At 37.6% G+C, this 13,971-nt stretch overlaps 1 protein-coding gene across 9 annotated transcripts in view; it reads right to left on the reverse strand.

Annotated features, from left to right (window-relative positions):
- The window catches only part of ADGRL2 (adhesion G protein-coupled receptor L2), a 174,625-nt gene that overhangs the window by 61,102 nt on the left and 99,552 nt on the right, over positions 1-13,971 (reverse strand). For 8 of the 9 annotated variants that reach the window (XM_056497451.1, XM_056497453.1, XM_056497452.1 and 5 more), the window contains exon 3: positions 10,193-10,406. In XM_056497451.1, the coding sequence (XP_056353426.1) occupies positions 10,193-10,406 (214 nt within the window). Of the gene's footprint in view, positions 1-4,651; positions 4,838-10,192; positions 10,407-13,971 lie in introns of those variants that run through there. The other variant, XM_056497454.1, reaches the window with a different exon arrangement.

A 13,971-nucleotide genomic window follows, 5' to 3' on the forward strand; every position in this document is an offset into this window, starting at 1 on the left:
CATCAGAAAATTCACTGGCTCCACTTTGTCAATGCACAGATAATCTTTAATTGTGTCAAAATTATTCATGATCTAATCCTTTTATGAAACTGTCACCCACTGAAGGAGTCTCATGTGCCTGCACAATTAAAACCCGCATGTTAGCCATACATAATACTGTGTTACATTTGATGCAAATCCTTTACTATTGAAATAAGCACTGGGCTGACAGCAGGAAGTGGCTGATAAGAAAGCAACAAGGCACTGCTGATGGCATTCATGATAAGTGAGCTCTAACTCATATGTGTTCTGTCTACAGTACATTACCCAAAGTGCTCCTGTTTTAAATGTGACTCCAGGAGGTGTTCTTTTGCTGTATCTCTGTCACAAAGGCAGCAAAATTAGCCAAGAAAGCTAAATACACAAAGTAAATTATGTTTTTCATACCCACCAGTGATGTTGGCACCAGAATAATATACTGAAAGCAATATCACTGTTGCTACATCCTAGATGAGAAAACACCTACAGTTTCATGAGTGCAACAGTACAGTTGAACTCAATGTCTGCAATAAATTCAGTAAACAGGGTAAGATTATGGGTTCAGAACTGTCACATTATTGCTACACTTACAATTCAGCCCAAAAGAAAGTATTTAATAGACAGAGCACAAACTCTTGAATTATAGAAAAACAATTTTACAGTGCTGCAACAAGGTATGTATTAAACACATTTCCAAATTGCTCTTTCATTATATAGATATATATCACAAGAAGCAAGGTAGCTGAGAAGCAATGATCACTAACGTTTAATATCACAGATTACTTCTAAGAAGGGAATATAGATGCCTTTGCACCTACAGCAACAAAATACACATCTTGCCAGAAGAAGCATTGTACAGGTGGGTGTCACTGAGGAGAAATATATCTTCCTCCAAGGTGTTCAAAGTGCATCTTAACTTTGGTCAGAGCAGCTTGCCCGATGAAATTATTTTTCTGCCTCATTTCTTCTATTTTTTTCTGCTTTGCAAGTATATGTGTGTATATGTGTGTGTGTGTAGTAAAACAATTTGAAATTCAAAGTTTCCTATAGTTACTCTGTTACTGGGTAAATCTGAAAAAAAAGGATTTCAATAGTAAATTTGTAGTAAAGCCTCTGTATTGCAAGTGTGTTGTAAATCAGGTTTGATATGGAAAAAAATTCCTTGTGGTAAGAACCTTTCCTTCCCATTGATATGTCTACAGTGGGCTAAAAATATCCTGAGTATTGAGTATTCGGTCTATGTAAAACTCTTAAGACTGCATTAACTTCATTGCAGTAACTTGTTTTATAGGCTCTGTTCATCATGACCTATAAAATGTTAAGCTGAAGTGCTTTAAATATCTGCTAACACCATGTGCAAGCCTGGGAGTACAAGGCACTGTGCTGTGAAGCGGCAAAGACAGCGCTCTTCTGAGGAAGCAGCACGCACTCTTATGTCACTGATATAAACAGGGAAAGTCTGCTCAATAATGTATGAAACAGGCAGCCAGTCTTTATATAAAGCAGGAATTCTAGTCGAATTCTTTGTGTGATTTTATTTTACCAGCACGGCACAAGTTGTTCAGATTGCTTCTTAAAAACCGTAGAGGCTGAGTATCACACTAGACTAAAGGACACACATACAAACTCCTTTCATTCAGTTATTACATGAAGGAAAAAAAATAAAAACTTCTTTCATTTGTGGCAGTAGCATTTTTGCTAATTATTGTTCTGCAATATGGAGAAGATAAAATGGAAAGAGGAAATTATCTATGTCTTTCAGTAATTATGGCCCATTTATTTAGCAATTAAATAGCAATTTTATTATTAGAGAGAAAAAAAAAGAAATGCTGTAAAATACCACCATTGCTTGTATCTTTGATCCTTAAACTCTTCCACTTCAGCAACCTCATTAATGTCAAAATACCACAAATATGGCCACCCCTTTTTAGAATGTATATCCTGGGCACAAGCAGAATCTATGGGATTCAATAAAGAAGATTTTTCTTGCTGAATACAACTAAAAGCTTAATTGAGCCACAAAGGTCAGAAGGTTCTTTTTAATGTAAGTAGGAGATTATTCTGTGGCAGAAGGAAATTTACAGAATATGAGCTCTGCTAATTTCTATACCACTCTGTAGATAGTTTTTAATTTTTAAACCCATGTTACTCTTCTATTTCTTTCCTCTGAATTAAACATCTTCACTGTAATAATCTTTAAATTCTATTTCCTTTGTGTTACTAATGAAAACTTTTCACTTTCATGGTTACTGCTAACACTAGAAAGTACTCATAATTTACTTACATATATTTAATTCATATTAATCTGTCCTAATTTATGATCTATACCCTGCTCTGCCCATCTTCATGTACCTTTTCCATGTCAGTTCTGTTTACTAAGTGATATTCAACAGATTTCCTATAGTGCAATGAACCTTAACAGGCAGCTTTTAATTGCCTCACATAGGAAACCACATCACTATTAATTCCACAGCAACAGTATAAAATAAAACCATTGCTTCTCAGACTCTAGAGCAATTAGACCTCTCGGCTATTTGGCTAACTCTGCTTCATGATACCCAGTGCAGTTAATTATATTTTTTGATGTTAATAGTCTCTGTCAGTTTCAAGCATAACTCCACTTTGATGAATATTTAAATTATATTTGAATAAAAAAATAATCTTGGTTACATTTCATATTCAGCAGTCATCACAGCTTAATAAAGGTCTCCTCAGAAAGGGTTGAGATAAATGGCTGTATGAACACATGTATAAAGTCCTAAATCAACTTATCAGATAATGTAGATGTTTTGGCTAAGTATTATAGAGGTTTTATTAGGGTGGGAGGAATTAATAGGCTTCAACTCTTATATTATTATTCTATATGAACTAAATTTGGTTCAGCAATATATAAGTAAATCAGAACTTTTTAATAATAAAGTTCTGACTGCAGCTGAACCAGGAACTTATATTGGCTAGACTAGAAATATGAAAACCATGTAAAATTCATGCAAACTCATTCCAGAGGACACAAAATTCAACTGAAAGGTGCTGAAGGTTAAGTAATGTTGTCTCAGTCAAGTTCTCAAAAAATTAGCAAATTACTGAGAGGTAATTACACACCCAAAGCATATAATACCTGATTAACTGGGCTAAACAGTGTGCACACCTAGTAAAGCCCATTTCAGCAAGCACAGAAAAAACCCACAAGAAAATCACAAGCTGAAGCATGTATTTTTTATGATGCTCAAATATACAAGCAACAGCATATAATTCTTAAAATTTTATGCATATATAGGCATAGTTAGTTACATTTATTTTCACCCCATGAATAGCAAGGAAGGACTGATGAGTGTGAATATATGATCCTGCCAGATATGAGATACGCTGACTTAAGAAGAACTTGATTGTGGTTTTGCCAATAATAAAGGAAGAAAACAACTTGAGTATAAGATATGAAAATGCTAAATAGAATATCAAGCTACGCCCTAGTAAAAAAAGAATGAATCCCATATTTTTGAAGTAAATCTAAATTTTAAATGCAATTAGTTGGTATGGATGATTCTTTTGTTGTTTCTCTTGTAGCCTGTCCAATGTCGTGACTACAGCCACGCTCCCGTGTGTTATGTGCTTGCACGTGTGTAGTAAAATTTCTTCTGCAGGAAATTAAAATAGAACACATTAGAAAATGATGATCAAGTACCACTGACAGCTATTTCCCCTCACCTGACTGCTAAGAAGCTCATAATATGAGGATTTGGATTTAATTTTCTAAGTAATGCCATGATAGAACTACCCCATTAATAAAACCCCCTATATTTAATGAGTAAAACTAGACCTACTACTTTCATATGAAGAATTAATGATGGTGAAAATACTCAATGCCAGAAAAAGTTCTTCTCAGTCATGGATATTGCTGTTTTCTGCAGTAATAGCACCAAGGACTGTGGTGTGTTTCAGGAACCTTCTAGGCTCTGTGATTATGCCTTGCTCATGAAAACAGTCTACATGCATTTCTGCTTTTTTCTTTCTATTTGAGTCATAACTAAGTCTTGTGACTAACACTTAGAAAGCAAAACACAAATCTGGCCACGGCTCAGTATTGTGAAAAGCTTAGTTTCACAATAAAGAGCATTTTTAACTTCTGCTACATCAAAATAATCACAGGGTTGACTGCTGTACGAAGATCTATTTCAGATTAATAGAAGTCTTCATTTTAAAAGGGTGCTCATGAAAAAGGCATCTAATGCTGATAATGTTGTATGGTAAATGTTTTGTGAAGCAGCTGTAAGCAAGCTGGAACAGAAAGTGCTGGCATGCCAAAGCAAAAGGCCCTTGTTGGTGAGATCAGCATCAGTATGACAGAACTTCCCACATGTGCAAATTCCAAGAACGTACCCAATCCACAACAGCCTGTGCTACCCTGTCGTCAGCACTGGGATTTCTCTGACATTAAAAGGATAGACATGCAGAAAGCAGAAAAAGGCAAGGTGTACCTCTTATTTGAAAACACTTTTCAGCTGATAGTGCCTTTAGTAAAGAAAGGAAACCTTTGGCTGCGGAAGGAAAAGCAAGGGAAAAAGCAAGGATAGCAGCAAGGGTCGCAGAGCCCTTGCCTAAGCCTGGCAGACCCCAAAGTGCAGTGTGCCATTACCTCAATTACAGGCAGCTCCAAATGGCAAAGGATAAAATCCAGCCTGAAAAAGGCTGTAAGTCATACCAAGAAATTCCAATCTGAGGCATGCTGCAGTTTAAACACTGAATCAACCCTGGGCTCTGTCTGAAGGAGCTGTTTTTGAAAGAGGCTCTGAAATGCTTCTCTTTGGAAGTCTTGCACAGGCTGAAATTCAGGTCAGCAGGGACCCACAGCAGGTTCTGCATTCTACCAGCAAAGCACCCTGTGCCAAGTTTCCTTTTGACTACACCTTTTTGCTACAACAAATGAGATTCATCAGTTATAGATTTTTCCCATGTCCACCCAAGCCTGGAGTCCAGTGGAAGATTCTCTTTATCCACTCACTTTACGGAACAGACCAAACTTGTTTTCATTTGAAAGGACACTAATACGGTGTGACAGTGCTTTCCCTGCAGACCTGACAAGGAGGAACAGGAAAGAGGGCTTGAGAGATGAGTCTTCTTTGGAATAGAACTCATTTTGTTTTCTTTCAAAAATGTCTCACTCGTTTATATACAGGATTTTTCAAAATGACCTATTTCTTGGATGTGTGAATAAATGGAAAAGAATGAACATCTCCAGTCTTCTGATCTCCCATGGGATGGATTAAAAAAAAGTCCCAGGAGGAGGAATGGATATGCTGCTTCCTTCAGCTTTCCCCTGGTTACTCAGCAGGGCAGGGGTGTGTTGCTTGCATTCTGAAAACCCTCTGCTGAAGTGCAGCTGTCTCACAGAGATGATGGACATAACAGGTTAAGGGCACTGCCATGTGAAAAGTTCATGGTAACAAAAACCCAGGCGTGAACTCATCACTGGTGTCATGATGGACGTGGTAATTGAAGGTACATATGTTGCTTGTGCTATAGATAGGACAGGATAGATGCAACAGAAAAAACAAACACTGCTTAAGAGGATTTATTCCTCTTTCAATCTTTTTACTTTTCTGCAGTAATGTTTTAAAAAATAAGAGTATCTAAAAGTCATTACAGCTGTGTAAGTTCATCTATTATACCTGATTTATTTTTATGCTTAAGCTTACCTATGGAAAATGAGGTTTGCCTTGTTTGTGCATATTTAGAAACCAAAATTATACTAATTAAATATGCTTAGCAAAGATGTAAAGTTCAAAAAAGCCAGTTATAGCATAAATTATGGGTGAAAATAGAATTTAAAGGCTATTTCAGTGCAGAACTGATGTAACTGCCTTTCTGTTGCAGATCAAAAATCAGATCTAAATTAAACTGAATATCCCAACTGTGAGACTACTTTATTTTAATGTAGATGTTTACATGGTCTGCAAAAGAAGCTTAAACTTTTTGAATTTTCTTCCTTTCAGTATTTACAACAATACTCTCGGTTTCAGATGAGAGAACATTCAGTTCCTATTTAAAAATTCAAGGTCTTTTAGCCTGTAATACAAAGTTTTCCTTCTGAACTTAACATTTATTTGGCTGTCAAAAGTAAATGTTTGAATTTTGCATCTATGTGAATGATTTCATAGATTCCAAGTGAATACATTTTCTTTAAATACAAAACACTAATTTTCTACTAGCCCCACCCAAAAATAGTTATGACTACAATTGCTTAAAAAATAATGTGTGCAGATTGGAACAGATCCGTCATTTTTTAAATATGGGGTTATCAAGATTTGAAATTCTATTATTCCAAATTCTTATCTGCCACATCATCCAAGTACATGTTTAAATGCACAGCCAATTAAAAAAAATCAAACTAATTACACTGTTGTGGAATCACAAAGATCATTATCCAATTGTGACAACAAATAACCCTGAACTTCTCCTAAACAAAAAAATTAGAACTAGGAAAAATTATTCCTACTAAACAACCCCTCATTATAATTCAAAAAGAATGGTCCCAGCATGCAAGAATCTGTCTCAGCATCTTATAATTACACTATAAAATTTAAAATTACTATTAGAGACCTTTGATTTGAAATATATTTTAAGTACATAACTGGAAATATCTCTTAAATGTCTTTTATTCTTTTAAGCTAATAAAACAGACCCCCAAACTCTAAGTGGTACCTAGATAATGCTTAGTGCTTGTCCTGACAAAATCCTATGGTCCAGACCACAGGAGACACTGGAGACAGAAAATGTTCATAAATATCCAGGAGGTTTGAACAGAACTCCCAAGATCCACCTGCAATCATCTTGCCATAGAAATGGATAATACCAGGTCATAAGTAAATTTTATACTGTTAATTTTCAAATCTCTGCCATGCCTATAAAGAGCAGTATTAGCCTTATCCACTTCAAAGTTTCATGAGAATTTCTGCTACAGCCACACAAATGCACTTTATGAGCAAGCAATGAGAGCAATTTCCTCAGGCTGCTTTGCATCTTCTGCTTCCCTGTTCATTTAATTTCTTTTTAAATGAAAAGGAAACAGAGGAGATTTGTCCCTGCTAAAGGACAGCAGAGCACAGAGGAGTTTGACTATTTTAAGAACTCAAATGTGCCTGAAACATGGGTCCTCTGCCACTCACTTATTCTACTTGCTCACCAAATATTCCAGAAATTAGCTTATTTCTGTACTGAACTGCAGCATGTGGTAGAATCTCTCAAACTTGATGGTATGCAAACGCTGGGGTTAATTATCAGAGAAGTGTGAAAGAGGAGAAGGATTTTCTAAAGGTCTAGTCTCTTTCTTCAAAGCTTTAATTTCAACCATGCCAGTCTGAAGTTTACATAGAATCTAAATACATCTGAAAGACTTTATTCTGGAATAATTGGGATGTAATTTCAATCAGGGACTAAAAATTTAATAACTACTTTACAAAGGTAAAAGCAAAGCAATGAAGTCATTAGTGTTCTAGTCAGGCTTCCTAGGAACGCATTAGGTTAAAAATCTTTTGAGAACTGCTGAAAAGAAGGAATAGGGTGAGGTAGAAACTATTAAGTTGCAGCTCATTCTGAGAAAGAGGAGCTGGTGCTGCAGTGGACACTGGCAAGGTCTGTGTGCTACTATCTCAAATTCTCTGGAAGGGGAGCAGGGTACATGATTGCACGGCTTTGTGTTAAACCAGAAACCTCATCTTATTTTTCAGTCTTCAGATTTCACAGTATTGATCTCATTAAGCTAGTGTTTTCACCTTGTAATTGCAGTAAATGTAGCTGCTGTGCAAAAGCTGTGGATTAATGTTGCAAATGAATAATGAGTACTTAATAATTGCTGTGGAACCACATTTAACTGTACCTCTAAACTGAATTGAGTGGTCAAATGCAGTGGCAACACAATTGACTGAAGTGATGAAAACAGATCCTTAAAAGTAAACACTGCAGGATTTTAAGTAGAAATAAAGAATCTTGCTGCTTATTTCTAAAGATAGAGAAGAAAAGTTCTAATCAATTAAATAAAAAGGAAAACCAATGAACCTGATAGTCCTTCAGGTTAGATTTTTCTATGCAATCGTTGCCATCAAAATACAGCTGATGTGTTACTTTTATATATCAGATCAAGGACATGTGCTGAGTACCAAACAACAATTTGTCTGAGACAACAAAAAATTGCAAATCACTGATGCAGTTATAAATAAATGAGATATAAGAACACTTAATATTTCATAAGAAATTTGCAACATTCTTCTATGCTTACAATGTAGCACAAATTGAGCAATTTTGGAAAAGATTAAGCAAGACAAGAGACATCTTTTCTACTTAATGACAGGATCAAAGAAAGAAAACTATGAAAGCAAACTCCCAAATTGCTATAAATGTCAGACAAAAATAGAAAGCAAAGTGTCAAATGATCTTTGCCATTTGTTCAGTCAAAAAAAAGAGAACAAAAATTAAAAACTCTTTGAGCATAGATATGAACCTATGTCCTACATGTGATCACAATTTTATTTTAATGTTGAACAAAGCATAAGAGTAGAAGATGGGGAAGTTCAAAAAATACACTTTGCTATCATATATTTACAGCTGATTAACTGAAAGGGAAAGATTGAAATTTCAGCTTTTCAGTAACAGTCTGATGTCACTTCAAGCAAGATTGTGCCTCTATATTTGTCTCTGACTGCCCTAATCTGTATATTTGCAGTGAACATAAGGAAGACTTTGATCAAAACACAACATGCATTTTACACAACAAGGAAGTCTACAGAGCAGCACTACATTTACAAAAGCAATTGAAGGTGGTTTCAAAGGGAGTTGACAGATTAGAGGATGATGACACTGCTGCTGCAGTCTCGATGGAAATCTGGCTTGATCTAATTAACAACTACGAACTAGAACCACAAGAAGATAATTCAAACATGATTTAAAGAAATTATATTACCTTTTTAATAATGTACTGATGGAGCCTTTCCCTTACTGAGCACCAAACAAGCTGCAGGTTCGGCACAGAACAAGAAATAAAAGACCTGATATCCTCAATTTATCTCCAGCATTTAAAATTGAAGTCTGAGATCCAGACTCAGTATTTGACTAGAGAAGTAGAAAATGTGCATATTCACATAAAAATGATAAGAAATTGTAAGAGTCTCACTCATGACAGCTCAAAATCAAAATGGAAAACTATTTTTAAAAGGTGACTATGTTACTAAGTGTTACCATGTTCAAACAGAACAGAGGAAATGAAGTACATAAGGCAGGACAACTTGCATATTTCATTTGACACATCTGTGTACATGCACCAGAAAGCTTCCAGGTTATTCCCACCCCGTTTTGGTTTAGATTCTTCACCCTAGGAAAACAACACTGGAAGGAAAACTTCCAACCCGTTCAGGCTTTTAGTTTAAGCCAGCAGCAAAGCCAGTGACTGATTTGTGCTGACATTTCCACAACTGTCAGTAGTAGGTGACTGCTGCCCGTACACAGCCTTTAGCACAGGACTTTCTGTGAATCTGACCTCTCATGCACCTTTTGCAATAAAAATACTTTTATTGGCAGTCAGGGACGTGATTTAAAGGTGGAATTGGCAGCACCAGTCTAATGGCTGCATTCAATGGTCTTAAAAGTCTTTTTCAACTTAAATGATTTTATGATTCCTGGTTGGTTCTTCTGCCTTCTCTGAATGTCAAGTGCTGTCACTAACTTGTGCTGATATGCATGTGTATGCTCATACACACATGTATAATGACATATCATCCTGCCATGTAATCATTCTGGCATTTTCCATTGGAGGGAACGATTATTAGGAACTACAGCAGGGATTTACTACATTTACTGAAAAATACAGGAGCCATTTGGCAACATTCTCAGGTCTGTTTGGCCCCCTGAAAGACAAGGAGATAAGGAATCTCCAAATAACTGAATTGCAACTAACATAACTGAAGTTATCTTTCTGCTTTTTAATGTTTGTTTACAGAACTAAAATACCCCAAACCCTCTAATTGCAACTGGTAGCTTTTATTTTCTTTAATTATCAGATAGCAACAATACTACCCGAATAGCAAAGTGGCAATTACAACTCAACATTTCTTTCAGTATATGCCTCTCTCTGTATCAGTGCAGGCATTTTTCCTCTTTAGTCCTCACCGCGATATGTAATTTTTACCTTTGTGTCATGATTTTGTAGGCGTCTGGAAGGAAGCATTCTGTGTTCTCCATCTGGAAAGGGTCAGCATCACAGATCTTGTCGTCTGTCCGTCCATAGTTGGCGCTTTCTATCATGATGACATCGCTGCCGGGACACCGCAGGTCGATGGAGTAGCCCTCGCACGACAGCTCCCTCCTCACCAAACCAAAGGGTAGTGCTGCTCGGCTGAAACCTTGAGGAAAAAGCCAAGGACAAAATGGGGTTGAGCCTAAAGGATGTAATGAATTGGACTATTCTTTTTCTGCCACATGAGCACTAACTCTCCTGTGCCAAAGGAAGTGCAGCTCTACACAGTTTGACCTGGTACCATGTTAAGTGAGGCACCTTTCATGGCACTGCCATGGCTGCTGTGTCCCTAATCTGGGAAAAGAGGAAATTCCTTTTCACTGCTTCTAATCCTGGGCAGGGCAGACAGAGGTGCCTGTCTGCATGGCTACACTGCACCTTCCAGTTTCCACCTCTTTTCTCTCGGCTTCTGTCTCAACTCCTTGGGCAAAGTCAAACAGGCTGTGTCTGGAAATGGGAAGCAGCAGAGCAGGTAGGATTTACAGAAGTTATTTTAGAAAAGAAAACAGTACAACCACAAAAAAGCCCAAAGCCACAGCTCCAACTTCATTAGTCTTCTTTACTTTGTGTCTCCCTTTCTCCAGGAAGAGCTGGTTACTTTTGCTTAGCTATTTTATGACCTCAGCATGGACATGATCCAATATATATGCTGACATTTCACCTAGTTGAACTCCAGTGTTCCTTACTTTGTCTTTTACATAAATTTAACTACATATAGATAGTATTTTGAAACAAATACATAAATTATCAGTACCATATATGTGTACTGCATAAAATCCCCCCATCTCTCACAAAAATGATACGTTTCACAGAATTTTAATTTTTAACGTTTTTTTCTGCTTAATAGGATTCCTAAAAATAAGTAATTTCTCCAGTGAAGCAGTATAAAATACTTTAGAAACAAAACAAGGTTCAGCTATTCATCCAGATGTTTAGCCTTTTAGAGACATTTCTTAATGCAAAGGAATATATTACATCAGAATAAAACTATCTGCATACTACAGTTTCTTGTACACAGTTACTGATGGATTATTATTAAACAGTATTTCTGTTTCTTAAAAAATTGTGTGACTTTTTGGAAGACAAGCTGGGTAATATGGCAATGTTAAAAACTTATTTCTTTAAAATAGTTAATGCTACATTTTCAGGAGAATTTCCTGTTTTTAAAAATGCCTTCATAACACAGTAAACACAAGGCCATTAATATTTCTGTGCTGGCTGTTGGAGACCAGTTGTGACAGCAAAGAGAAATAGCTGCTAAGTATGGAAAGTTGGAGCATTGTGGTCTTTTTTTAAATGAAGAAAATAAACTTTTCTTTAAAAGCATGATGCATTGGAAGAAGCAAGAAAGCAAGTACTTAAAAAAATCAAGAACAACTTGAGATAACCCCTTGATAATAAATTTTCCCATGAACCAGAGGCTATCATTTTCTCTGCTGAATTCTGTAGATTAAAATTCCTATTATATGCTGATGATTACCTGTTAAGACAGCAAAGGTTTTTTTATAATGATCATGCAAGTATAAGGATGTGGTCCCCTGGCAGCCAGAGCCCATCTTCCCATCCACCCTCCTCTACCTGCACATCCCTGCCTTCCCATTGCACCAGCACCAGCTTTTGTACAACTTGTGTGATGAATTTGGCCAGGGGCTGGCAGGTTCCCTCTCCTGCAGGCAACTGCTGAGGTCCCAGAGGACCAGGTCTTTGACTGGGCATGAACTTGCCCAGGCACAAGGAGGACAGCTGGCCAGAGCCAGTGACCAGTTCTGCCTTTTTACTTTGTAGAACCATATCCTACAGGAAACCAGTACTGCTACTCTGCCAGTATGTTTCAGTATTTGTTAGTAAGGAAAGGAGTCACAGTCCTGTGGAAAGCATCAGGCTCCACCTCAGACTAACTCCTCCTCAGTTTAGCTGCACATGCCACGAGCAATAACAAACACTGTTATTACAGGCTTGCTGAGGTGTCATGGGCTGAAAACTGGAAAGAGCTGAAACACAAATCCATCACTTTAATACCCTGCATGTTCCTCCCATGCAGCAAATTAATACAATGAAGACAGAAGTCACTCACAGCTCAGTGGGGGCATGAAATGGGCACAGGGAGGGGGACATGCAGAGTCCCCAGCACATGTGAACACAGCAACTCCTTTGATTAATTACTATCACAACAGCCATGGTGGGACCAAATATATTGCTGCTAGTCATTGCCATTCCTAAATCCTACTACTCCTGTCAAATCTAATGCCATCCCCAGGAAGCTCATCCCTCCAACTGGCAGCAATGGTGCCCATATCTCCTGCACTCAGCAGGGATTCCGTGGCCTGAAGCAGCACCATGGCCTGCCTGGGGGAGTCCACTCCTCCCAAACTTTTTGAATTTCCATCAGCAAGAAGGGGAACAGCACCTACAGCTGTCCAAAGAGGTATTTGCACCAGGGCAGGAGGGAAGGGCAAGGGGTACAGCTGAGGTGTCAGTGGCTTCATGAGCAGCAGCAGCTCAGGACAGTGATGGGGCCAGGGCTGACAAACCCACAGCCAGCTCCCTGTGACCAGCACTGACCCTTACTGTGCATCCTGCAGCACAGGCTCCCCTTCTGCTAGGAAATACTCTGAATTCAAACACAAGACCTCTGCAGTTTTGCTACAGAGAAATCAGCAGCCTGCAAATCTTATTTCATCATATGGCAACACTGCTACAATGACTATGAATGTGTTTTAGCCTGCAGTTTTTCCTCCTGCAGGCATCTGCAAGAAGTTTTGTATTAGGACAAACATTAAAAATATTAGAGCAAGGTTAGATCACCTCGCAGGCAACAGAGGACACACCTGAAATTGCAATGTAGAGGTTACATTTCAAAAGCAGCAAGCAATAAAGCAAAACATTGCAGCATGTGTTAGGTGGGAACGCTGCTCTAAGAAATCTCTCTGGTATAGAAAGAATTTTAACTAAATAAAATAAATAAATTCAAAGTCCACTAGAAGAGCTGCTATGATCTTTATGCTGAAGCTTTATTTGTAATTTTTTCCTATCACCAAAGAAAAAATAAGTGTATCAACAAGCAAAGTGTAATTCAATCCATCTTGCAATCCTGACAATCGAAGAAAGAACTTGTGGGAGGCCCTGTAAGCGAAAAATCAATATTGCAGCTTTGTGCTGTGCAAATGTGAATACTGCCAAATAGCAGTGCTTAGGGTAAAATGAACTGTTTTGCTCCATTTTCTCCTCTCTGAACAAATGATTTTGAAACGACAGCTTTTTTTTTTTTTTTTTTGGAGCAATAAAACGTCAAGCAATAACTCCCCGTGCTTTAGGCAAGTGATTGGAATAAATACCTCCTGGCAACAGGTGCAATGACTTAGGACTGAAATTCATTTACATTCAGGAGATAATTCCTGATAAACAGATGCACTGCCACGGGATGGAAGTGTGAACAACCGGCATCTGAATGCATCAGCATCATTCCAGAGTTTTTTAGATGTAAGTATGTGGCTCTGTCAATAATTACTGCTGTCACCAGTAACTTTGTATCTCCAATGCAATTCCACAGGAGTATTCCCAATACTGTATTTTCTTAACCAAGCTGTACTAAACCTGCTGCTTGTCTCACCCTACTTCGAACAAACCTGCTTTGCTTGGCTGTCCTCCTGCAGCTGAAATCAACATCCCTC

Source organism: Oenanthe melanoleuca, chromosome 8 (assembly GCF_029582105.1).
Source record: "Oenanthe melanoleuca isolate GR-GAL-2019-014 chromosome 8, OMel1.0, whole genome shotgun sequence".
NCBI lineage: Eukaryota > Metazoa > Chordata > Aves > Passeriformes > Muscicapidae > Oenanthe > Oenanthe melanoleuca.